At 39.3% G+C, this 27,985-nt stretch overlaps 1 protein-coding gene across 1 annotated transcript; it reads left to right on the plus strand.

Annotated features, from left to right (window-relative positions):
• The first annotated feature begins 656 nt into the window (after nt 1-656).
• usp31 (ubiquitin specific peptidase 31) lies at nt 657-25,693 on the plus strand. The gene is made up of 16 exons (XM_082177815.1): nt 657-2,224; nt 4,514-4,651; nt 8,081-8,175; nt 8,247-8,339; nt 12,047-12,182; nt 12,411-12,558; nt 13,317-13,491; nt 13,669-13,780; nt 13,914-14,008; nt 16,805-16,882; nt 17,318-17,447; nt 18,629-18,748; nt 19,009-19,234; nt 19,345-19,503; nt 20,943-21,095; nt 21,401-25,693. Exons 1-16 carry the CDS (start codon nt 1,694-1,696, stop codon nt 22,897-22,899), a joined length of 3,888 nt encoding a protein of 1,295 aa, XP_082033941.1. The 5' UTR covers nt 657-1,693; the 3' UTR covers nt 22,900-25,693.
• The last annotated feature ends 2,292 nt before the right edge of the window (nt 25,694-27,985 follow it).

Consider the following 27,985-nt stretch of genomic DNA (forward strand, 5'->3'; position numbering starts at 1 on the left):
GAAGTAGGCTGCTTCCCAAAGCACGAAATTTAATTGAGCTGAAATCCTGTTTGACAAGATTTTTAAATGAATCTACAACAGGTTTCTGTGCCCTCTTTGTGGCAACTGTAACCGACAGAGCCTCAGATATCCTCTCACATTCTCACACGGATATTGTACAGTGCTGGTCAAGACAAGTGTCCTCGCTTAGTGTCCTCAGACCTGTCACTGTCTTCTACTCCTGAATCGTTGCTGTTGACAAAGTTTAACATTAAATCTTCCTCACAAAGTTTCTTTATGATTGCCCTCTGAATGGGCGAAAGTTGTGGTGTAAACAAAGACCATGTTTTTTTTGTTTTTTTTAAGTTAATTTAATATTATTCAAAGTAATGCAACATAATATCTAGTATAATATGCGTAAAAGGAACACAATTCTGGTTTGATAAAGGCCTCGGCGTACTTAAGCCTTACTGTGTGGCTGTGGGGGTACCACCCAGTAAGGCTTAAATAAGGACATACATAAAATGGTAAACCGTGTTATTGTCGTGCACTTTCCCAGTGCGTTAGAGTAGTCTGATAGTGAAAAAATAAAGTACTATGACTCGTTCGAGGTTGAGGACACCCCTAATCCATTAACACCAGTAGCTGCCAGAAACTACCTGAACGAGACTTGCTGCTGGGCTGTGACGTCACGGCGCACCGCCGCGCCCTGCAGTGTCAGTGATTTTAGAAAAGCTCTCGAGGACAAGACGGACCACCAACACACCACTATCACTATCGGAATCCACCAGACTTCTTCAAACTGCACGGGCTAAAAGAAAACCGCTGAGTCAACGAGAACACTCGAAAACGCTACGGATTTGCGGTGCACGCTGAACTCTGGCTCGGTCGCGCGCATCTGCTGCTGCTGTCCTGTAGCATCGGGCTCGCGCTGGAAAGCGGTCGGTGCGACGGATGGACTTCAAAATCTAAATAGACAAAAAAAAAAAAAAAAAAAAAAACTAAAGTATCTCGCCTTCGCATATTTAGCTATCGGAACAGAGCGTCATTGCCTGGGTGGAGTTGCAGTGCATCGTTCAATTATGCATGAAGAAGCGGCAGAGGCTAGCGCACTAGCAGCGCGAGCTAACCACTGTCCTGTATTATGACAGTGATCTGCGTGCCTACAGCGTTTGATCACGCGCGGCAGTCAAGCGGGTTTGATGCTGATGCTGGACAGTATCTCCGGTAGAAATTAACTTTTGCCCGTCGTTTCATTGACATGGCAAACGGTTATCCTCGGCAGGCCTAGTTAGCCACGGTGTTAGCTAGTAGAAATCACTTCACTGGATTATAGGGAGCGTGCAAACCTAAACGGTTTGTTTAGTAGCGAGTAATACCGGGGAGTCAGTGAACATATAATACAGGGTGTTGTAGATGGCTGACAACCAGCTGCAAGTTAATAACCGGATGCCTGGTTACTGCCAACTTCACATAACAGGTTTTTAATATCTGAAAAAGTGGCAGGCGTGAGCGCTTCACAATGCATCTTCTCAAGGCAAATTCGGGTTGTGTCACTGAAGCAAACACTTGGATAATAGAGGCACTGCCTCCAGCTAGCTAGCCCTTTGAGAAGTAACATGCCAGATCTTGAGTCGATTTTATGCTCTAAATAAGCAGCCAGCGTTTGCACTCGATTATCACTGAGCGAGGGGATGCCCTAAACACTTCAAGCATGTCCAGCAAAGCTTCGGGTAAAGAGAAGAAGTCCGGCTTCAGCAAGAAGCTGTTCCGCCGGGGCTCGGTGCGCTCCGTGGGCAGTTTCATGAGCAGAGTCCTGAAGACTCTGTCCACGCTCTCGCATTTCAGCTCGGAGCTGCACGCGCCCGTGGGCGACAAGGACGATGGGGGGTTCACAGCCTTCAAGAAAGAAGGCAAGGGGTCCGTCGCGTCGGACGAGAGCGACTGCGGGGGGTTTCTGTCCGGGGACAAAATCCCCGGAGTGTCCGGGTTGAAAAACCACGGCAATACGTGTTTCATGAACGCTATTCTGCAGTGCCTGAGCAACACGGAGCTGTTCGCGGAGTATCTGGCGCTGGAGCAGTATCGAGGCGATCAGACGGACGATGAGGAGAAACCCAAGACGAACGGGGTCGTGCAGAGGAAGGGCGGTCAGGACAAAGGAGAGGTGACCGAGCAGCTGTCGGGGTTGGTCCGAGCCCTGTGGACTTTTGAGTACACGCCGCAGCACAGTCGAGACTTCAAAGTAAGTTCACGCGAAGGATTATCACGACGACGTCGTTCACACACACCTGGAGATATTTTGCATATCTACCTTTGCCAAAAAAAATGACACTCGTGTCTTTGATAGCTCTGTGGAAGTCGTCACCTTGAAATTCAAAATTGAGTTATTTTGCAGTAATTATTATAAATGATTCGTCCCTGCACATAATTATGATTATTTTTAATTCATGTGCTCTGCAATCTTGGTAAAACTTTATTGTGATGGTAAATTTTGAACATTTTGTTGACTATATAACTTTGCAACTAACGTTACATGTCAACTAACTCAAAGTATTAGTAGACTTCTTAATATCTGCCAACTTTTTATTTTGATGATCCCCCAACCAACATTTTACTGACTATAAGTAACTTTACAACTACATGTCATTAATCCTACCAGTCTACTAATTATAATGATTATTTTTATTTAATGTGCACTGTAATGTTGTTAAAACTTTATTTTGATGGTCAGATTTGAACATTCTGTTGACTATAAGTATCTTTGCAACTATGTGTCAACTAACTTATTTTATTTTGATGGTCTGCCAACTGACATTCTGATTATAAGTAACTTAGTTTGCAACTACATGTCAACTTATTCTTTTAACCCTACCAGTCTACTAATACTCCACTAACACTCAGAGAGTTAGTAGACATGTAGGTGCAGTGTTACTTATAGTCAACAGAATGTTTTAAAGGGACCATCAAAATAAAGTAAAACCTTAAACTTTAATCAAAATACCTTCCCCTCCCTTTTGGATCAACTTTTCTTCTCTAGCCCTGTCCCAAATGCCACACTTCATGAGCATTTGCAGTCTTGTAGACTTAAGCCCAAAGTATACTTAGGCCGATGCGCACTTTTGCAGACCCCGCAAGCTCCGCGGCAGACTTCTACCCGACAGTCAAAGCGGTGTTACGTCACGAAAGTTTGAGAAGCATTCTTGTTTGAGAATCATTTCCCTCAGATTAATGTCGCAATAGGGAAGAAAACAGTATTGGAACTTCCGGTTCATGCCAACTTAAAAAAGAAAGGGAAAAAATGGTTCAAACAAGTCATTCATGAATTGGACTGAATCAGTTTGAGCGTTTTTGAGTCAAAGAATACCTTCAATAAATCAATAAGCCGAGAGTTTAACATGTTTGTTTCGTAATTTGCAGAGAACCGATTATGACTTTTAACCGATTATAGTGAGTTCGTTTTGAACTTGTTCTTATTCCCATAAAGAAAGCGTTCAAAAGAAGTGATTAATGGAAATGTTTAACTTCTCATTACTAATGTCTGTAAACCCCCCCCACCCCACACACACAAATTAAAATAAAAAATATTTTTTTTTGCAATCACACTTGGTTGGTTACTAGTCAGCTTCAAAGATTTGCCTACGCTTAAATAGTTTCTCATATCACACTTTACAGCTATAAGCAAGCCATGAAAAAAGTTTGCATGTGAGTTTTGTTTTGTGTGATGTTTAAAACAGGCTTTTGTGGCCCATGTTTTGTAGCTCATGCTAGGGGGAAAAAAACACCCCAATCCTATTCAGAGGACAACTAAACTAAGCAAAAATATGCAATTTGGTGCAGATGTTATTTATATGCCCAAAAAGTAAGAGGAAATTCTAACTTCTAATGTAAGATCTTTGTTACATTATAGCAGACTACTTGCATAAAATGCATATAAATATGTTTATCCCAATATAACAATGCTCAGTTATATGATCAAAGCTCTTTAATTGAGGAACAAAACATAATGCAATACAATACAATGATGACTGAGATGAACAGTACAAATAAACATTCCTCAAAAGACTGATGTATCATATTTGATATGCACAAATTGTTTTTTTTATGGATAATCAATTAAGCCTAAGTTGTTTCAGTCCTAAGTGTTCATTTTTAAATATTTAATAAGTTATTCTAAAGTTTACTTTATAAAACCCATTAAAGATTTTACAGCAAAAAGACCTCAACCTTAAGGTGGACATTTTTACAATTATACTAAAATGCCTTTTCTTTGAAAAACAAAACTATCAATCAGACGGCAGAAAGCATGAAGTAGATTGTGTACAAAAGGTTTTTCAGCAAAGCTTTGATTATGTATAAAATATGATACAGTATAGGCTAGGCTTTATAGGGTTAAAAACACTAGGTAAACTCCTAAAAAGCTCAGTTGTCAACATTGACTGGAACTGTTCCATATCTGTTCTTGCTCCTAGAGGTCAGAAACATTCATGCTTTGTTGTTCCAAACTTGACTGACACTGTGTGTGTTTTGGTAGAATGCTGTGGCCAAGAGTGCCATGCAGTACCGGGGAAATGCACAGCACGACGCCCAGGAGTTCCTTCTCTGGCTACTGGACCGTGTCCATGAAGACCTCAACCATCTTGTACACCCTAACATCATAGCCTCTATAAAGGTATTGCTGATGTCATAGTGAAATGACTGAATGTTTTGCTGGTGCATAGCTACTTAGTCTAAGGATGTTGTAGTTTCCTCCTCTTAAAGGTGCTCTAAGCGATCTCACACGTTTTTTTTAGGCTGAAACATTTTTCATCACATCCAGCAAACATCTCCTCACTATCCGCTAGCTGCCTGTCCCTGAACACACTTTAAAAAAACGCGGTCTCTGAAGACAGCCCAGGCTCCACAGACGGCAAGAAAAACAAACTGGCCCAGCCTGGACCACGAAACATAACGAACAGTGTTCCAGCCAATTACCGACAAGAATGATTGTGGGGGTTAGTGCACGTGCACATGAAGGGGGGTGTGGGGAGTGGAGGAGAGAGAAGCAGGAAGAGGGAAGTTAGCTAGAGGAAAGACGTCCTAGACAAGTAGACAATGACTAACATTAGAATTATATTCTCTTGAATTTTGATATGGCCGACACACAAAGAGACGACGTTTCGATGAACAAATAGCAAAGAAGAGGGAAAAGGAGAAGCAACGCACAAATTCCCGAATTTACATCAGAAAAGCCTGTTTCAGGAAGCACGGAAGGGAGGGGACGGCATGAGGAGGAGGGAGGGTCGAGCTAGCCTCCGTTTTGTTTGACAATACTTTGAATGTCAACAAGAAGTGACATCACCCAACATCGCTTAGAGCACCTTTAAGGTCAGCTGAATTTGGAGACCGTTAACCACTCTTGATGTTTACAAAGGTTGCACAGAAGGGGGATTGTATTGGCAGGTCCATAAAAGCTTGAGATTTCAATTGTTTAAATGGCAGAACAGGAGAAGAGCCAAACACGGCTGGATTTATAGGACCATTCTGCCCTGGAATGGCCGCTAGCAGTTAAAAGACTTAAATTCTGACTTGTATATCAAATACATGGGACATTAAGTCACATCCTATGGCCTGTTTGGAGGAGGGCTCGTTTGGTTTCTTTTTACAGCCTGTGGTGTCCTGGTCAGGGTCAGCCACTTGCATCCTCGCATGAGGTCATTCAGCTTGTCTGATTGATTTAGATGTACGTTGTGGTTTCTAAGAGTTTGTGCCAAGGAGCACGAGGCTGACAGTTTCCTGGCTGACTGACTGCACTGCCCTGGAGAGTCAGATGCTTAGCTGGAATCTTAAACTTATAAAAGAATATCAGTCTCTCAGATTATCAATCACTTACACTGTCTTGGGGGTTTATTTATTTACTCAAGCTCTTCCTTTATGGTGCGGCATAATCATATGCATGCACCTTAACTCTGACGTTTGACAACAGTTCTTCTGTGCGCTTAGATTGAGTAGATGTTTTCTGGTCTAACTTTTAGAATTTTAAGGAATGTTCATCTTGGGTCAATACAAGTCAAGATCAGTTGACAGCATTGTTTTGAAGCGTTATGTTGATTTACCATAGAAAATAATTTTAACTTATCCTACAGATTTTTCTTTACGAAGTTTCAGTAGCATACATACAGTGGAAATAAATCGGGGCAGCGTTTTGGATGGTTTAAAAGTGCAAGTCTCTTATGCTCACTAGTCTGCATTTATTTGATCAAAATACAGTAAAAACTTGAATATAGCCTAGTGAATAATTATTACAAATATCAAATAACTTGTTTCTATTGTAATATATTTTAAAATGTAATTTATTCCTGTGATGTTAAAGCTGAATTTTCAGCATCATTACTCCAGTCTTCTTCAGTGTCACATGATCCTTTCAGAAATCATTCTAATATGTTGATTTGCTGCTCAAGAAACATTTATTATCATCATTCATTGCTGAAATCGGTTGAGCTGCTTAATATTTTTGTGGAAACCGTGATACTATTTCTTCAGGATTCTGTTGAATAGAAAGTTAAAAAGAACAGCATTTATTTGAAATAGAAATCTTTTGCATCATTATAAATGTCTAAACTGTAATTTTTGATTAATTGAATGTGTTCTTGCTGAATAGAAGTATTAATCTATTAATGCCTATTGATATCTATTAAGCCTATTAATCTTACTGACCCCAAACTTTTAAATGGTTGTGTATGCGCAGCACATGAGCTGTCCAGTAAAAATGTATTTAAGAAATTTCCTTTGACACATTCCTTGTGATCTGATCATGTGTTCACAAGTTTTGTATTATTATATAGGCCGCGTTCACACAGCAGCAGAATACGGTTGTCAGTCCTATATTCTAGTTCTTAATATGTTATTCCTTTCGCACATAGTGTGATTATTTACGGGAGTGACAAGTTAACCACATTCTATAACCAAAACCGTATACGTTTTCAGGACTCACAACCACATCACTGTGTGTACGCGACCAGACTGGACAACTAGCCTAGTTTGTCACGTCACACAGCGCGAGAGAGCCGCTCTGCGCTGCACAACACACTGTGTGGTTTCGGTAACTTACAGAGATATGAGCTGTGAGATGCCTACAACGGTTAAACGCGTCCGTCTAGCACGTTTACATTGAAGCTGCTGACGGTTAATGAAGATTTGACGGATGAACTCATGGTTCAATTGGACTCTTGTTATGTTAAAAGTGATACGACTTTTCAGTTTTATGGACGTTGCCATCTTTGATATTACTTTGGGGTTGCACTTTATTTTACAGTACATGCACTTTCAATGTACTTACAGTGTACTTACCAAGAAATTCACTAGTTCACACTTACAAATAAGTTAGATAGAATAAATGCGTATTTGGCGTGCTGTCCGAGGAGAGGGCTCCGGGCTCGGTATTCGGCCCGAACCCAGAGTACTCCCCCCGTATTCCTGGCTGTAAAAGATTAAGCCAAGAGTGAGGAGTCGGGGTGGTGGAGGGATGCTGGAAAACTGTCAAGGAATATTAGGTGAGTTGACTGTGGATATATATACTTCTTGTCATGCTGATTAGGGTAGACATAATTGTTTGATGACGAGTAGATTGGATTGATAATTTGAACGTGCTCCTCCCGAACTTTGTTTATAAAACATCATGTACTGAATAATATAAGGTAACTACATGGGTTAAGATTAGATTTAGGGGTATCTTTAAGACTAGTACCATTTATTGTAATTACTACAATAAGTATACAGTATGTACATGAAAAACAGGACTGTAAAATAAAGTGCTACCTACTTTGGTCACTGGTAAGAGAATATGAGCTTGACTCCCATACAGACAGTATTCTAGCCGCTACTGTCGGTTGCTGTTTAAACGGGACATTTCGAGACTTACAACTAAGTAAATGCGGTTCACCATGTCCCTTTAGGGGCTCCATACAGATGCATTTTATCTATTAGTGTGGTAAATGTAATGTTTATGTTGATGCATCATATGCAAATCTGTTGTGCACAATATTCAATAGTTGACCACCTTCCGGTTTTTCTTGAGTTACTGGTATTAGTATTGTTAACATTCTCATGTTTGTCACCATAGCCACCTATTGAGGAAGATGATGGAGCATTAGAGGGACCCTCACCTCCTCTTTCAGCCGGCTCATTTGTCCAAGAGCTGTTTCAAGCTCAGTACAGGTATGATCATTCATGTCTGTCTGTCGACTGTACTTAAATATTTGTCTCACTGTGACCTCTGTTGATTCCAGATCCTCGCTCACCTGTCCCCACTGTCAGAAACAGAGCAACACTTTCGATCCTTTTCTTTGCATCTCCCTCCCGATTCCATTACCTCACTCACGGTAAGTACTGATGGCAGAGAGACTCTGATTTAATTTCCTTGCTCTGTTTTTTCATGACAGCAACATGTTTCATCTGTAGTGAGGACATAAAGGCAGATTGACCTACGTCATGTCTTTATTAATGACCTGACTGATCATCAGGGGTAGGATGAATATGATGAAATATGCAAAAGTTTAGATTAAGTGTTCGATTTCCTGACTGCTGTAATGATGTTGTTAATTTAGTCTGCTATGGTCTTTCAGTTTACATTCAGATACAGCTAATGGCTTCATTTGGGGTGGATCTGTGTCATGTATTTATCATTTATCTGTGGATCTGATCTGTATTTATCATCAAGGCTGAAAACAGTTGTGCTGCTTAATATTTGTGTGGGAACTGTGATAAAAAATGTCCCTTTTTTTATGAATAGAAAGTTCAAAATAACAGCATTTATTTAAAATATATATATATATTTTTTTTTTACATTGTCTTTACTGTCACGTTTGTTCATTTTTCAAAAATAGTTCAAAAATATCCTCTGTTTTTAAACCCTCCACTCACTTGCTCCAAAAACTTCCATTGTAAGGTTTATTACAATGGAAGATTTTTTTATTTTATTTTAAGTAATTCATACTTTTATTCAGCAAGGATGCATGAATAAAAGTATATTGCTGAATAAAAGTATTAAGTATTAAAAGTATGAATTACTTAAAATAAAATAAAAAATCTTCCATTGTAATAAACCTTACAATGGAAGTTTTTGGAGCAAGTGAGTGGAGGGTTTAAAAACAGAGGATATTTTTGTTAAAGGACTTTAGAAAAGCTATTGCTGTTATTCACTTCAGTGAAGTTTGTTCCATGTCAAATAGTGTATATATATATATATATATATATATATATATATATATATATGAAATATTAGGTGTGTAACGGTACACAGAAGTCACAGTTGGCTACGTACCTCGATTTTGGGGTCACGGTTCGATATGAGTTTGGTACAACAGGAAAAAGCATCACAAAATGTATCGAAAGCATATAGGCTTCTAGCAAGCTCTTGCGTGCCATCTGAACTGTTGTTTTGGGTTGGTGCAGAGATCATCTCTTCTTCTTCTGCTCTTTTTCCAGTTGTGGCGGTTAGCAATCTGTGTTAAACCAATTGGTTCAACAAATTTTCTGTCGAAACTGACAGCATACTACAGATATGACACAGATGTCTGTTTGTTTGATAGTGCATAAATTCCTTTTACTCAAAATATTCCTTCATAAAATACAAAAGTTATGAAGTTGCTATTTTCTCTTTGATTTGGGTGCTAAAAATATACTTTTCCCTTCAAATTATTATCCAGTTCTGCTTCTCTCCTGAGGTGCTGTGATGCTATTTTTAAGAGGCCGGTGAAGTGGTTGATCAAGGAGAGCACTTGATTTAATCCAGAGCCGTTTTTTTATTGTTTATTTAAGTTGCTGAATTTATTAGTACACATTAATGATTAAAGAAGGCATACTAATAGAAGACAGACAGTGATTTACAGCCCACCTGCCCCTCATAGTACATCAGAGATGATGGACCAGTGAATAATAGCCCCAGGGAGAGTAGAATAGCTGGCCAGGATTCACTTCCACATCATTATTTTGTAAAACCCTGCCGGTGATTTCATATCATCCCTAATCCAAGAAGTTCTACATCATAAAGAGGAATCGGGGGTATTTTGACCCGTCCACCCACAGTAGCTTTCTGCACTGTCGGCGTCTCTCCACTCTGAAAAACATTAGTGCAGAGAGAGAGTAGATTTAGAGCTTATGCTCTGCCAGCATGAAGAATGACTGATCCGAGAAAGAGGAAATTTCGTCTTGAAGTTCAACGATGTGCAACTTAAGCGCTGACTTATAGTTGCCCTGGTCATCACAGTCTGTGGGAGTAGATTTCATTTGCCCTCTCCTTAATTCTGTTTATCCATGCTTCGCAATTGCTGTTATCTCTGTGTATTATTTCATAGGCCATTTATTCCCTATGCTTCCTTGATATGCCACTTCACGTGGGAAGATATTAAGGAAGAGTTGTTGATTTAGCCAGTAAGTGTTCATCTTCTGGGGCCACTGCACACTGCGTTTCCACTTTAGAGATGAGTTTGCTTCCTAATGCTTTTGGAGAGGTGATCAAGCATCATTAAAGCAATGCTAAATGCTTTCAGTCCTTACAGGCTGCCGAATGCAATAAAAAAAGACCGCAAGTAGAGCATTACGGTGTATCTGCTTGGATTTCAAATTAATGTTTTTTTCTTTTTCTAAACTCTCACTAAAATTAAATTCTAGAAGATGCTTTCAGGTAAGAATATAATAGCATTACTTTAAAAAAAATGCTAATTCTGTCATCATTCACTCGCAATCATGTCGTTCCAAACTCATAAGACTTTCAATTATCTTTGAAAGGAATTAAGATATTTTTAATGAATCCTATGAGATTTCTGTCCCTCCATTGAATGTCCATTCCACCAAAACTTTAAAGCTTCAAAAAGTTCATAAAGACATCGTAAAATATATCCATATGTATCGAGCAGTTTAATCCAAGTCTTCTGAAGAGACACAATTGCTTTATCAGGAATGGGCAATTTCGGTCCTGGAGGGCCTCTGTCCTGCAGAGTTTAACTTCATCTCTGATAACACAAACCTACCTGTAGCCTTCTAGTAATCCTGAAGAAATTGTTTAGATTGTTCAGGTGTGTTTGATTAGGGTTGGAGCTAAACTCTGCTGGACACTGGCCCTTCAAGGACCACGTTTGCCCATCTCTGCTTTGTGATGAACAGATTTAATTTAGGCTTTAATTCACATAATTATCAATGATCAACCCACATACATAGAGCTCATCAAATATGATAAACTCAAACATGCTTGCTTGGCGAGCAGTAACCATTGAAGTTTGTTGTTGCATGTGAAGTGATTCCCATTGGTTACTTTATGGTGTCTTCATGAACTTTCTGAAGCATTGAGAGTTTTGGTTGTGTGGGCTTTCAGTAGAGGGACAGAAATCTCTGAGGTTCATTAAAATATCGTCATTTGTGTTTGGAAGATGAATGGAAGTTTTCATTTTGGGGGAGAACGGACCCTTTGAGTTTTTGGTTAGGTGTAGGGGTAAACAAATTGGCCGATAGTGATAATTCTTTATATTTGAAAGCCGATAACCAATATATTGGCCGATAAATCTAAATCTAAATCCAAATTTGTAAAGAATTTTTGAGTGCCTGATTTAAAAAAAAGGTCTCAACATTAAAAGCCATGTCCCCAGCACACAATTATAATGTTCTCATTTTAATTTTATGTAGCCTTTAAGACTGGCATGTGCTGCACATGTTGCACTTGACTTTATTTTCCTTTTGAAGTGATTTAAATAATATTTCAAGCAATTCAAAACCATCATGGGATACGGTGCACATCTGAACTGCCTCACCCGAAGGAAATAATCCATTATTTATCAGTGATAACATTAAAATTGAACATGTATATCGGCCAATACCGATATGGTGACCGATATATCGTGCATCCCTAGTTAGGTGGTGATGTGGACTAATGGTTAATGATCTGGGTTGGCAACCAAAAGGCTGTAGTTTTTAACTTTTCATGGTGCGATCCATGACCTTTCATTATTGTGCCCTTGTTTGTTTCTAGGGTGGCTGTCTCTGTGCACTAAAAGTTGCTTTGGATTAATTTGTTTCATCACTTGACATTCCTCAGGCCTCTGTATGTGACCGTGGTTTATCAAGGCAAGTACTCTCACTGCATGAGGATTGGTGTGGCCGTACCACTCAACAGCACTGTGTCCAGACTGAGAGAGGCCGTATCACGTGAGACCAAGATCCCACCAGACCAGGTGCAGTTTCCAAAGGTTTTTTGCACAGTACCGACGTCTTATTTTGCATCATTCAAGTCTTGGTTTTAAGACCTTTACTGTTTCCCTGAATACAATATTGATTCTCCATTAATATTGAAGTGTGGGCACTGATGGAGGGTTACAGTAATTGCTGTTTGTGTGTTCGTCTTCCCATATAACGTCATCAACCAAAGCCGTTTCCTGTTTGTTTGCCTTATGTCTGTGCAGTTTGTCCTGACTGAAATGTATTACGACGGTTTCCACCGCTCCTTTTGTGATGATGACGACGATCTTGATATCATTCAAGAGAGTGACTCAGTCTTTGCTTTTGAAACTCCTGAGACTTTTAGATTAGAAAACATTCGCTCTAAAAGAGGTACTTTTTCATGCATTGCACTTTGGTTAAAGCCCAAAGTATACGTCAGTTTTTACGCAAACACTTAGCGTAGGCCTACAGCCAAACACGTATTCAAAATATTCTCCGTTTCGTAGCAAGTGCGAACATAGCTGGTTAACGCATGCTTACCAGAACATTTCATCTTTATCCAGTGTTGGTCTGTGCTATTTCTCTCCAGAAGTTATTACAGATGAAAATGTCTTTATTACTTTTGTGTGTATCTCTTTAACCCCTTTACACAGTCACTCTTCAACGTTGTCGTTTATTGTTGTTGCATCTCCAAGAGTTTGTTGTTTCGTCTCAGTTTTTTAATTTTTTCAACAGTAAAAACGGGCCAGGCCAGTGTTACTTAACAGTTGAAAGTTAGTCTATTAGTTTGAACCAGCTAGTTGGTGCAAAAAAGAATTCATGGCAATGCGAGCTGAGCATACGGAGTACGTGCGGTTAGAAAAATCAGGCCATGCTGATGACAATATTTTTGTCACTCATGCTGTACTGTACGCATACCCTAGTGTACACGTAAAAACCGAAGAATACTTTGGGCTTAAGAAAAACTGTATAGTCATGTCAAATAATCCTAATCATAACCAATCAGCCTTTATTGAAACTTAACTAATAATAAACTAAAGATAGTCTTGTCTGTGAAAACATAGGCACTAACTTGGCTTAGATTTCTTCTTACTAGTTCTGTCTCTTTTGTTTTAAACGATTTAAGTAACATTTTTAACGATTTCCAGGAAGCCTCCTTGCAAATTTGAATCAGAACAATTTGAAATACGGAGCGGAGACCAGCCGAACACCATCTTTCATGCAGGGTGCAATGAATCCAGCATCACCCAACAAAAACACTGGATGTGAGAAAATGATTCTGCTGATCTGTAACAGAGCCTGCACTGGCCATCAAGGGCGGAGGTAAAAGCAGCAGCCGAAAACAGTCAAACACCCTGATTATTGTCTTTCCCTCATGCTAACACATCAGTTGAATTTCCATTATATTTGACACAACATCTTACGTGGAGAATGTCTTAAAATGTATGCAAAAACCTCCAGACAATACAAGACGGTAAGTGGAAAATCTGTTTGTTGCAGGTTTGGTCTTCCATTCGTACTGTATCTAGAGCGCAGTGTGACATGGGATGTCTTACAGAAAGAAATTCTTGAGAAAATGCGTCACCTACTAAGGCCAGGGGTTTACATTCAGGTCAGTGATACTTCTGCTGGTGTTGAAATACAGCTATTTATTTTAATTAATGTTAGTCTGGTGGGATCAATACAAATAAATACTTTTTGTCTTGCATACAACTTGCACTAATAAATCGGATTGATTATTTTAGGTTGGACCTTTTAGTCTGCGTGTGGTCGGAGTGGTTGGGATCACATATCTTTTGCCACAAGAGGAGCAGCCACTATGTCACCCCACTGTGGAAAGGTTTGTTATGCATGACCACTGTGTTGTGTGAACTTAAATTTCAGGTGTCCAACTGACTGGTTTAAAAGACATGTACATTGTTTCACCATTGGTGCACATAAACAGTTTTTCCGCTGGCTACATGTGCAGCCAGCAAATACTTTATTAAAGTGCCATTAACTACACAAACCTCCAAAGACATCACATTAGACTAGATGTTTTAATGAGCATAGATTAAAAGTTTAGAACCGCTTTAGTGTTGCAGGCAAGGTGATTATTAGATAAAAAAAATGTAATAAAACAAAATAAAACGAGGCTGCTTCATTTTGGATACTGAAACATCTGTTAAGGCGAGACACGGCAGGCAAAAACATTGTTTTTTTTTCACTGGTCAATTTTGAGATTTTTGGATATTTGTCTTCAATAGCATGTCTTCTTTCAGACTTGTGGTGAAAAAAAGTCTGAAATACACATTTAGGTCTTTATTTTACTACACTTTGTCTGTTCGCGTCTGTAGATTTCTCATAAATTCAACAAAAGTTGGCGTTCTTAATCCTCCCGCTGCTCCGCGATCTCTGTCTTCTTCCTGTCATCACACGCACACGCCGGAAAGCTCTCTCTCTCCTGTACAATGCTGTCGGATCCAAATATGGTCATTTCCTTTTTATCAGCAACCAATCGTGAAAGTAAAAGGGCTGAATGCGCAATCTCATTGGCTGATGATAAATCTTTAAAGCCCGTTTTCTCAAAATGACCTTTCTCTTATACTCCAAGTTCGAAATCTCCACTTCAGTAGCACCTATATACACCAAACTTCCCAGTCTTGTACCTAGTTATATTATGAAGACATTTACAGAGGGATTTGTAAATATATTATTCCTAGCCTGATTTATATAACATTTTATTCCAAAAAACATGGCGAAAATAATTTTTTTAAGGCTATTGACAGTATATTCTGATTTACAGGATAACAAAAGTAGATATCCATAAATCCCTCTGTAATTTTTTCCCCATCTAATATGTGAACACAATGAAAAAATAATTTTTAACCTGGCTTTATCCAATACTCAGATTTCGTTTTTTAAAGGTCCCATGACATGAAATTTTCACTTTCTGAGGTTTTTTAACATTAATATGAGTTCCCCTACTCTGTATATGGTCCCCAAGTTTCTAGAAATTTTAATCGGTGTAAATCGAGCTTTTGCTATCTTTCTCTGCCTTTGAGAAAATGGAGGCTCATACGCGCTGATCTTGAATCTCCTCCTTATGACGTCATAAGGAGGAAATGTTACCTCCCCTGTCTCTGCTTTGCCCGCCCAGAGAAAATGCGTTTGGAAGTAGGAACGTGCGCGCGCGATTTTAGTTTGTCCACGAGAGATCATGGCTTTTGAGCGAGCGAAGCATAACAATTGCTCAATAATTGGATGTACAAATGAACACCGAAGGGTCAATACAGAGCTGGGCTTGCTGAACGTCTGAAACTAAAGTCTGGATCACTCTCTTTGGCTCAGCTACACACCTCGGACAAGTAAGTCAACTAATGATATATAAGTGTGTTGCTTTACTGTTTATGGTTACCTAGATTTTACACGTAGAATGTGGCTGTAACATTATCTATGCAGTTTATGTGTGTGAATACACACACTGTAACGCGAGTGTTGTACACGTCTTTGTTATTTGGATAACTGTTTTCCTGTTGGTTATATGGCGCGCGCGATATCCGCATTTCAAGATCGCAGAGCTTGATGTAATTGTAATAAGATAAATACAGACGTTACAGATCTCTCATGAAAAGGCAACAGTAGGTTAGCGTTAGCTACATGATAATAACTGTAAACCATCCGAATAAAGTACCGTATCCAGGCATAATATTTTAAACTAAACATTCGGAAACGTCCTGCTGGAGCCGCTGAGTTGCAACTTCTTCATCCGTTGCTTCTCCATCTGGATCAGATTCTGGGTCAAACTGAAATGCTTGAAAGACTGCGTGTCTTCGTGCCATTGCTATATCCAACGTAAACATGCACGCCACGTTACCGTTGCGCAAGATGGTCAAGGCCACACCCATCCTCCACCTTGCACCGCCTTTCTCCTCCTCATTAGTATTTAAAGCTACAGACACTGAAACGGCCTGTCTGAAGGAAGCTCATTCTGGGACTGGCTTGTAGTGGCTATAATTCTGCACTGAGGCTGAATTTTTGGAAAGAGATTTCAGATACAGTACTAGGGACCACTAAGGCCTATATTAAAGCCTACAAAAAGTAGCATGTCATGGGACCTTTAAAATATATGCAAAATAGCGCATATTTAATTAGATATTGCCTAATTTGCATATTTAAACATTAAATTATAGAAAACTTGTAATACATTTTTTTCTCATCTTAATGTAGGTAATCAACTGGGAAAGTTTCATGGTGATATCTGCTAGTTAAAATTTTTACCCTATTCACCTGTAGTGTCTCGCCTTAAAAGGATAGTTCAGCCAAGCATAAAAAATTTTTTCAATACTATTGTAGTGATCCCTGACTGTCGTTGTTTGGCTTGGACAGGCACTTGAGTGGCAAAGCTAGCGCTCATTGCTTTAGCATGTAATTACTGCCATTGAAGCACTTCATCAGAAACTCTACTGGCTGTTTGACCCATTGAACATGTTCTTAATATTTTTAACACGCACCCGTAACATCTTATAGATGTAATAGCGTTTCAAATAATCAAAACGTGGTTGTGCTGAAGAACAACAAATTGCATTGGTTATGTAATCTGTATCACTATATCACTAATTTGATAAATCCTATTTCCTCAATCTCTCCTTTGTAGAGCATATAAATCCTGTGGACCAGGAGGACCTCCTCATGTTAAAATTGTAGTGGAGTGGGACAAAGAGACCAAGGAATAGTAAGTAAAACCAAGCCATAATTAATACTCTTCTGTAGTTTTTATATAGTGGACCCCCAATATATTTGGAAAAATAAACCACACTTTAAAATCGAGTCATTAAAATAGATAAGGGTATCCTAAACTAGGATTTGCGAACCCCTGGAGGGAACTGCAGGGGGTTTCTGAATTGGTGAAGAGGGGGGGAATATTGTATATAATTTGCGGGCATCAGGGAGCCGCAATCAATATGTGGGGTATTGCAATCACTTTTGAATGTGCGCTCGTTTTTTTTTTTTTTTTTTACACGCGTGCATGTATTAAACATTCTCTGGCAGACTATTGGAAAAATATCTTGCAGAGACAAAATAAATATGTTGAAGTAATAGGATAGGAAGTCATACATGACTGGTCTGGTTAGAGATTTGTCTCCAGTGTTTGTTCTGATTCCCGCAGTTTGTTTGGACACACTGAGGAAGAGTACATCCCTGATGCTGAGAGTGTGTATCTGCACAGAGAGCAGCACCATCAGCCGCAGGCCTGCACCCTCGCTCAGTGCTTCCAGCTCTACACCAAAGAGGAGCAGGTAAAAGTCTGGCTTGGTGCACACTGAAGGGATAGTTCACGCTAAATTATGTAGTTATGTCATTGTCATTATGTACTCAACATCATGTCTTCCAAACCCATATGTCTTACTTTATTCTGTGGAACTCAAAAGGAGAAATTACTAAATGAACTAAATGAAAGGAGACCAAGGCTGTCGAACGAGATTTTCAGTGAATAGCGTGTTAAGGGCGTGTTCACACTTGTAGTTTGGCTTGTATGATGTATATTTTGTGATGGAATTTAATGAACATCCAAAACAATACTGTGTGCTTAGCTAAATGCACTTGTATGTGCATACATATGACAGTATTTTTTTACTAGCTGAGAACTTGTGAAGAGCTTATAAAATGTGTAAAGGATTCAAAACAGCACCAGGAATTCCTCTGTTGCACACCAACTGAAGATCTGCACGGAGATGGCCGTTCTGATGCCTGTACCGAACTGTAATGGGCAACGTAGCGCCTATGACGAGAAAAATAAGGTGTGCTTGAGCATTCTGTTTAAGATGTCTTTGGTCCATGTTGTGTTCATTTTCAGCCAAACCGCATCAAAGTTCGTTTGGAAGCGCTTGTTTGGTGCGCACTAATGGAGTTAATTTTAACTGAACCAAACCTGTCAGTTGTGAACACACCCTAGGTTTATGTCTCTTTCTTTCATAAGAGGCAGTTTATGATGCTTTTGTCATTTTTGGAGCTTGACTGCTCCCATCCACTTTCCTCGTTTTGAAAAGAGCAGCTCGGACATTCTGCTAAAACTCTCCTTTTGTGTTCACAGAAGAAAGTTTTTGATCGATATGAGGGTGAGTGAATGATGACAGAATTTTGATTGTTGGTGAACTGTCTTTTTAAAAGAGTTATCACACTCCTTTAATTTCCACTTCTCTAGAGCTGCCTTTGTGGACACATGTGTCAAGGTTTCTCTATTTCTGCTGTCAGTGCTGTTTTAAAATTGCTAGTTTTTTTGCAAACACATCTGTAACCCTGGAATGGGTCCACATAGCATATAAATATACACTGTGGTTAGCCGGAGCTGGCTGTGGGCAATTATGAAAGGGTTTGGAACTGGCTGTGCTTTAAGGAAAATGAAGAAACAGCCAGATTTGTAAAATGTAAAACCCCTCTGACTGATTTTGTTTATGTCTGCTTCCTGTATGCCTTCCAGTTGGCCCCAGACGATGCCTGGCGCTGCCCTCATTGCAGGCAGCTGCAACAGGGTCGGATCAAACTCAGCCTGTGGACCCTGCCTGATGTTCTCATTTTGCATCTCAAGAGGTTTAGACAGGTGCTGTACTAATCAAATCACATATCCTGGGCAAATGGTGCTCCCAACATGCAGTGCAAATGTGTGTTAGAGTGGCCTGTGGTTAAAGTTGAGACTAGACTAGTACTTAAAGGTTCATACCCCACTAGGGGGCGTTCCATTGGTTATCATGAATATCTACCAGGAAAGATATGTGTTAGCATTCCTATTCAATATCTTTGGATAAATGTGTGTGCTAAATGACTGCCTACTTACTAATATGTAGGCCTTGTGTTTTCAAGGAAGCGGATAGGAGGGTTAAGATGCAAAACATGGTGAGATTTCCTTTGATTGGCATGGATATGGCACCCCATGTGGTGAAGAGAAGCCAGAGCAGCTGGAGCTTACCCTCACACTGGTCACCATGGAGACGACCTTACGGACTTGGCCGAAACCCAGACGACTACCTTTATGACCTCTATGCTGTGTGTAACCATCACGGAAACATGCATGGAGGGCATTACACAGGTAACACCTTAAAGAGAACTAGGAACTTCAGTGTAGTATTCAAAATAGTATTGTATTAACGGCTTGATTGGTGGATTTGATATTTCATTCCCGGTTTTTACTCTTAACAGCGTACTGTAAGAACTCCATTGATGGGCAGTGGTATTGCTTTGATGACAGTGAGGTTCAGCCTATAGCTGATGAGGATGTCTGTCAGCAGACTGCATACATTCTGTTCTATCAAAGGAGGACAACTATTCCCTCCTGGTCGGCAAACAGCTCTGTTGCAGGTGACTCCTGTTCCTTGTCAAGTTTTGGGTTGACACAGTTTGCTGACTCATTTGTCTTGTTCATTTAGAAGGCTTGTGAAGGTGCTGGCATGTGATCATCCAAGTGACCCTCTTTTCCAGCCCAATGAAACTGCTTCGTATTTGTATGACAGTTTTTTAGAGATTCTGTTCTGGAGAATTAACAATTAAAAATATTAAGAGTTCGATGTACTGTCTAGACGTATATCTTGCATTGAAGGGCCTCCAGCTCATTTATGGATATGTAGTTGGGTCATTCAAAATTGTCATAATATTGACATCTGAGCCATGAGCAGATTACAGAAAGAATTCACCCAAAAATGAAAATTCTATCATTGTTTTCTCTTATTTCCACTTCATGGAACCCTAAAATTTAAATTATTAAAATGTATTACATACTACTTTTTTGTTTTTTTTTACAGCACAGTTTACCAGCCTGCTGTCCCTTTAAGAACGAATGCACAGATCTAATTCGTATTTCACCTAACTGTTTGTTAATTTAAGACATAAGCGACTATATGTTCACAGGAATATTCCACACAACGGGCATTTTTACATTATTGTGCATCTGTCTGACCATTCAAGCACAATAAGACGCGAAAGAGAACTGAATTTGCGATCGCATGCTGTCTGAGTGTGGCAACTTTCTGTGCTCGCACTTCGGTTGTATGTCACTCGGCGCTAGCACCAACCAAATGGAGTTCTTTTTCACAGTGTATTGCGCTTAATAACTTTATTAAACATCATAAACGTTCAGAATTTGTGATTGCATGCTGTCGGAGAGAGGCCACTTTTTGTGCACAGGCTTCAGCTGTGTGTCTGTCAGCGCTAGCACCAACTGCATTGAGTTATTTTTCACAGCTTATTGCGTTCAACATCAACTTTACTTTCTCATTCATGCATGTTTCTTTATTACTCTTATGTTTATATAACTTTAAGTAGTACTGTGCTACACGGATATATTTACATACTGCAAAATAAACTATATATTAAAATCTCTAACAATAGACACTTTATTCGGTGGTCATGATATATACTGTCATACCGCCCTGCCCTACTAATACCTAACTTATACTGCTTTTGGGAAAAAAATATCACACGTTGTATGGCAGTAACTGCCATGTGACCAACAACTATCTATTTCAATATTCAACAACCCTGATGGCCACAGTGGTTAGTCAATAGGTTAGCCCATCAAAACATATGAAAAGTACAGTATCAAAACAGCCCATTTAATTCTACGAGTCAGAGAGTGAACAGAAAACGTACTACTATTTTTATTTTATTTATTTTTTGGTAAAGAAATTTTGAATAACATGTTTTTTCGGGGGGAAAATACAATTTTACAACAGTGCAAAACATGGCCCTCTAAATGAAGATCCTTGTTTTTGGATTTGTGTAACTCCTGGATGTGATCTCAGGCTCCACCAGCTCATCTTTATGTGAACACTGGGTTAACCGGCTTCCAGGCAGCAGGCCGCCCAGCCTGGCCTCTGGAGCCTCCTCAAGACGCACCTCTCTGATCTCATTGGCAGAGTCAGTGGAGTTTCCCGGTGATCGCAGTGAAGACGATGGTGAGGAACATCGTTATGCCTCTTAACATGGATGTTTATCTTTCCGATGTCTTTAATAAATATTTAGAAGCCAAGTAGTACCATATTTTGCCCTCATCTTCCTTGTGTCCTCTTATTCTGTGTATTGTGCCAGTGTTTTACTCTTGCCTTTCTTTATTATGTCTTCTCTCTCTTGTAGCTTTAGCGCTTACTAACACAGGATCTCCCGCCTTGCTCAGTTAAGACAAAACTGCATGCCAATGCTCTTTTCATTCAGTCTGTTACCAGCACATTAGTTTAAATCTCTCTGTCCTTTTTTTTTTAAGGAGGATTTTCAACGCGACCCTTCGTGAGAAGCATTCAACGGCAGAGCTTGTCCTCTAGATCGTCGGTTACCAGTCCTCTGGCTTTCAGTGAAAACGGGATGAAACCTTCCTGGTCTCTGTCAGCAAAACTACAAATGAGGTCCAATTCGCCCTCGCGATTCTCTTTGGACTCGCGCTCCTCCCCTCCTCTAGAGAGGATAGGAGAAGCTTGTGACGACAAAGTGTCCACGTCTTGCTTCGGTGGCTACAGCAGACATGAACGTCAGCCCAGCAGTAAGGCCCCGCTGGCCATGATGGAGGGTAATTGTAGTGATGACAGCAATGGGAAAATGATCCTTGATGAGGCCTATTGTAGAGCTCCAACCCAGGCTGACAGGAAGAGCTCTAAAGGTGAGCCCATAGACAACAACAACCAGATTAATGCTGTGGACCAGAATACTCTCGGAGTGCGCTCCAAAGAGCAGAAGCATAAGAGCTCTGGGTCGGAGAAGAAAGCAGAAGGGTCCTCCAGCAAGAAGAGCTCCACCAAGACCAAGGGAGACCAAGAGAAGCCCTCCAAGAAGCGCCAGAGCACCTCTTCTGTAACGAAATCTCCATCCTCCCAAGTGTCTTCCAACCCTCAAGCAAAGGGCACCAAAGCGACCAATCTAAAAGAGAAGAGTGATTCTCCCAAGAGTACCAAGGGTACACCTTCAGGAACGCCCTCCAGAAAGAAAGAGTCCTTGCAGGCACAGGAATCTCCAGTGTCAGGAGGCACAAAGGGGAAGCTGTCCCTTGCTTCCACACCCCAATCCTCTGCCTCTCCATCACCCACATCCAAGAAGAGCTCCTCAGTGGCTGAGAGAAACTCTGTGTCTGGCAAGAAGAAACTGGTGGAGAGAGGCTCCAGCAAGGACTTGGCCCACACCAGTCCCCTTGCAGAGAAGTCAAGAGTCAGTGGCACCCCACGGACATCCCAACCTAGAACTGTTGAAGGAAGCGGGCCCGAGAGGAGGCCAGTGAGAAGCTCCAGCAGTAGTTCCTCAGTCACCAGCCTGCGCTCCCCAAGCGTCTCCTCAAGAGACCTCCGCCGCAGCAGCAAATCCGAGGACAAGGGACTCTCGTTTTTCAAGAGCGCGCTTCGGCAGAAAGAGACTCGGCGGTCGGCCGATCTGGGCAAGACCACGATTCTCGCCAAGAAGGCTCTCGAGAGGAGTGCCAAGTCCTGCAGCCAGAACAAACTCAATGTTGATGAGGGTGAAGGCTCGGGAAACTCTTCCCAGCAGGTCTCTCCGGAGCCGCGCTCCACCAAGGCTGCTACTGATGAGAAAGAGTCCTCGAAGACCTCCACTCCTATCAAGCGCTCTCTCTTACCAGTAGGCAAGTCCAAGTCTTCCAATTCTGAGACTAGTCTTCAGTCTCCCATCAATGGGAAAAGGCCTCTTGAAAAGGTGGCATCCTCTAGAAAGCTTTCTTCCAGCATGCAATCATCTGCACGGCCAACACAGACGCCTCAATGAAATTTGAATAGCAGTTCCATTATTTTCTGTAATGCAGCTATTTTTTGATGTGCCTAAGAAGAATATAAAGTATATAGTATATACCTGTATTTTACTTTTCTCAAAGAAAATATGTAAATTATCAGAAAGCGCCTTTCTATCCTGCCATGGAACCAAATCGTTGCCTCTGGCAAGGTATGGTAAATTAATCTACTACTGTTCATGACTCTGAATAGGAATGTTTTAACTTAGCACTTTGTATATATTTTTTCTCCCTCAAATAATGCTTAGATGTAATGGACAATATGTACAATACTTTTTATCTTGGTACCATTCCTTTTTCTTTGGACAAGTCACTTATGATGAAATTAGATTCTTGCGTTATTCCTTGGAGTACTGTACCAATTCACTCCACATCTACACTTGGTGCTATTTACAGTCCAGTGTTCCCCTGGCACTGATACAGTATGAGATCGAGAAGAGTAACATCATGAAACTTGGCCGCATTTGAAGCTGTAGACTTACTGGGGTTCAGCAGTGAACAATCTCATTGGTACCTCTTAAAGGCTGCTCTCCTACCCTACTCTATCCTTTTATACACAAGAGCAGTTACAAGTGTTCAAGTAGCATTACTGCCCTTAGAAATGTGCCGATAGCTGAATTGTTGCTGTGTGAATGTGATCTTTCGATTGGTAAATTAGTGGAGGACAATCTTTAAACTCAATCTATTTAGTTTATTCCAGCAAAATGCTGTGATCTCTTTATCTGAATATTAATGGAGGCAGTGTAAGCCCTGCATGAAATTGTTTTGTAAATCTTTGTTTTTATAATGAAATTTTGAAAGCCACATAATCATACTTGAACCATTTCATGCCCGCCAAATCCAATGCCGATATATGTGAGCAGTTTTCATTTGGGCTTGAGTGAGCTGGAGTTGAACCCTGCTAAGGTTTTTATCTCCATATTTATCTGTGGACAACCAGTGCAATAGTTTTCAACACTTTGTAGGAGAACAGATATATTGACATTCTCTATTCGGGAATGTTGGTGTTTTTGAGAAAAATTATTTAAAAGATAAATACTGTGCATATGCAATAGTAATGAAACACATTTAATCAATTTAAATCAAAATAATTTTCAGGATTGTAATGCCCCACCACGATAATGGGGTGTCATTTGTAAATCTTGTTCTTTTTTTTTTTTGTTCTTTTTTTTCTTTTTTCTTTTTGTGCCAAGAGTTTGAGATTTAATACCCAGTTGAAATGGCTCTGCAGAAAGGCCTGTTTATTTTGCATACTTGTCAACGGCATAAATATATTTCCATCTTCAGTAAGCTCAGACAAGTTCATTTGGACTAATTCAAAATGTTATATATGACAGGAGAAATATAAGGTTAAACAAGTCATTATTGTTACATTAGCATAATGGTGTCATTACGTTGGCCACTGTTCAGCTTGCTGCCCTGTAATTAAAACATTAATCCAAGTGGTGCTGACGCCACTGTTGAACCGTTCTCATTTTCATGCTGCTTTTCGGTCTCAAAAACCCTTCCCTTTTAGCACACTATATCTTAAAATAGATACTTTAGCAATGAACCTAATGTGTAGCACGCTTCTTTTTTCTTTTTTTGCGACAGGCCCATATTATGTGTGCACTGAAAAAGTATTTGTACAAAGCGGTATTGCATGATTACATTGACGCATGCACTTAACTATGCAAGTGACTGTTGCTAAACAAGACGAGTCTGGTTATCAATGTCTGCTTTTTTTAAACGAAAACAGCATGAATTTTCCGTTTTTTAATTGCTTTTTTGCACACTTGTCGAACTTTTGATTTCGTAAATATTGTAATATGAGAGCATAAATTAGCTTTAACCATATGTATTCAAAAATGTGCAATTGGCATTGCATTTTCATGCTTTTTTTTTTTCTTCTTTTATACACTTTTTTTATTATTATTAATACTGTTATTTTAATTCATAAGCTGTTCTTTAGGGTATGACCTCCCTGTTTCCATGTGATGAATTTATTTTTGTATATTTTTTTATATATGTTTTTTTATTTTTTCACATTTCGCTGGCGCAATGTGTTCTGGTCATGCTTTCACATGTAGTTTGTAGGGAGTGTTGTATCTAATATTGACCTTTATCATCAGCATTCATTCAGTGCACACAATTCCTGCATCGCTTGCAATGCTGATACACTAAACACTACATTCATTTTGTCTTTCATGTCATTCCATGTCTTAAGTTGTGAATTTCTCGGACCATGAATTCAGAGAAGTGCTATTACCCTTTCCAAGTCTTGTAAATCGGATATTTTCAATGGCTGAAGTGCTAATATGACTTGGTCTTATGAAGCGTTTGGATAGGACGGATGACTTTATAATTATTATGAAGCTGTATCAGTCTTATGACATGATATGCTTGCTCTTGGTTTACACACTGGAATGATTTCTCTCGGCCCAGATCCATTTTTATGTATTGTTCACGAACTGGTACCCACTTTGGTGGGCTTATAACTGGGCTGTCATCATTTTATTATTCAAATGTCAGTCTAGGTCAACCAAAAGAGGAACATAATAATAAACCATGTAAATGTTTGGTTGCATGAGACTGTCAAATGCTTTTTGTTAATTTATTTGTATGTTTTGTTGTGTATGCACTTTTTAAAAAAATGTTTTTATTTTATTTTTTATTTTAAAGAATGCATTTCTTTGAAGAATCATTTGTATTCATAACATTATCTCCCCAATGTAAGTTGGAGGTTGAATTATGATTAAAAAAACAGACCTGTGTTAGAGGTCTAACCTCAAATATGTACTCGAAATGGTTATTATGAATCATTGCATTTGCTTAGCTTGGTTTTGAACTTTTCTCAAGCACTGTAATATCCAATGTTGACCACAAGATGGGGCTTGCCACCTTCCTTTTGAAAATAGGCTCTGACAGAAGGGTGTTGGGGTGTAAAACAGTCAGTTTTTCATGAGACTGTCCCTTACTTTCTCCTAACTTCTGAAAATTGCTGATTAACTCCGCTATTTAAATTTTTATAAAGTGCGCATAGTGAAGGCCAACACAAAATGAATCATTCTTGGGTGAGGGATTAATGTAAACATAGTCATGTCTTAAAGGGATGGTTTGGAGTAAAATCAATTTAGGGTCCTTTGCACCATGACCCCGAGCCAAACATTTCTTCAAAATATCTTGTTTGTGTGTTTTCAACAGAAGAAAGAAACTCATACAGAGCGAGTAAATTATTTTTGGGTGAACTAACGTTATCCCTTTAAGTGTATGTAAACCGGTTGGATAAAATCAAGCCTTGAGTGGAAGAAACCTCTAGCTCTCATTTGCTAAATGTGTCATTCATTTTAAAACGGTATGTAAGCTCCAATGTTTTCAAGTTTTCACATGGCAGGTGCATGTTTACATTTGTAATCTCGTGTTCTGAGAAAAGACAGTGTTCTGCGTGATTGTTGAATAGCGGCCCCATATGCTGTTGCACTGCAGAAAAAGCTAGGCTATTATTTCATTTGAGGCCTCGATATAGGCTACACTTAAACCCGAGCAAACATTTTTGAGGGATTATTCTTCTCTCAGCATCCATAAACCTCCAGGGACAACTACAATATTTATTGTTTGCTTTTAGCTTAACTTCACTCAGTTTTCACATTGCTCAGCAGAGATGAAAGTTGTCTCTAAAGCAAACTGCATCGGCATTCGGCAAGGTGTTCAAAAGCACCGGCAAACCTAACACATTACCATGTGCTGCATTTCAAACGCCCTCCTCTCTATTCCCGTCTTTTCTGTTTGCCTTTTTTTAAATACAGCATCATCCGCATCCCTTTCCTTTTCTCTCTCTTCATTACAGATTCTGACAGCAGTTTGTGTTCGTGAACAGCCCTGTTCTTTTGAGTGTTGTTATCATTAGCAGCTATTTTTGAGGACTGGCAAGTGCCCTGGGTCAGGTGTGAAGTGCAAATGCAGAATATTTAACATCTGCGATATTAATTTACACAGAAAGAGGCTCACCTAAAGTGCTCTTTGCACTGTTTAATACAGTGATTTACAGATTAGAGGAAAATCGTTGATAAAAGTTTTGTTCTTTGTGGCACTTTGTTTTGCCATAGTTTTTTATTTTTTTATTTTTTTTATTATTGTTAGTTTGAGATTTGGAAACTCATACAATTCTGTGACTATTGGATGCACGTGACAGCATTTTTAGACAACAGACGCATAATTATTAGGCACATATTATTTTTATATTTATATTTATGTGTGTGTGTGTGTAAACGGTATACACCCTCACCGACTATTTATTTATATATACACACACACACACACACACACACACACACACACACGTAGTGTAAACAAACTTATGTTATATGCGATTAATCGATTTGATATACGAATCATATATCAATTTTAATTTTAAATTGTCATTTTATATACTAATTATAAAATAACTATATGATAGATAGATACATAAATATAGATAGCCACACCCTGAAAATGCCTTAAAAGTGTTTGTTTATATTTATTGTTTTTCTATCCATTTTGTTTGTTTGTTCTAAAACATTTAAACCACATTAAAACACTATAGAGGACATCCATTAAAATATTTGAGCAATGACACAAACAGGAACTGTTTAGCTGAATTTTAGGCCAAATCTTTTTTATATAAATTTGATTAATTGCAATATTCATAATTTTGGTTCATTGTACATACAAACTGACTTGTGCTGTCAAATCGATTGACTACGATAAATGGCATCTAACATAAAAGTTGTGTGTGTGTGTGTGTGTGTGTTTATATATGTATACACACTTATATACACGTGTGCATGCGAATGCTTATGTTAGATGCCATTAATCAATCTGACAGCACTAAAATGTCATATAAAGAATACATCTTTAGTGTGTGTGTGTGTGTGTGTATATATATATATATATATATATATGTGTGTGTTTGTATGATATAGGCTATATATGATATAGACTATATTTGCTTAACAAATATACTTAATCAGACAATTAGATTTGTCAAAAAGTTATTTAATCAGAATACAGCTTCTTTAGAAATGCCATCAGTGGAGAAAGATACTT

This window comes from Leuciscus leuciscus, assembly GCF_965113295.1.
Source record: "Leuciscus leuciscus genome assembly, chromosome: 1".
Classification (NCBI taxonomy): Eukaryota; Metazoa; Chordata; class Actinopteri; order Cypriniformes; family Leuciscidae; genus Leuciscus; species Leuciscus leuciscus.

What these genes read in the sequence shown, in the direction of transcription:
- usp31 (XM_082177815.1), top strand. Translation starts at nt 1,694, where the DNA reads ATGTCCAGCAAAGCTTCGGGTAAAGAGAAGAAGTCCGGCTTCAGCAAG. An exon ending in GACAAAGAGACCAAGGAATA is followed by an intron (nt 16,883 to 17,317) that starts GTAAGTAAAACC and finishes TGATTCCCGCAG; the next exon opens with TTTGTTTGGACACACTGAGG. An exon ending in TCTACACCAAAGAGGAGCAG is followed by an intron (nt 17,448 to 18,628) that starts GTAAAAGTCTGG and finishes TATGCCTTCCAG; the next exon opens with TTGGCCCCAGACGATGCCTG.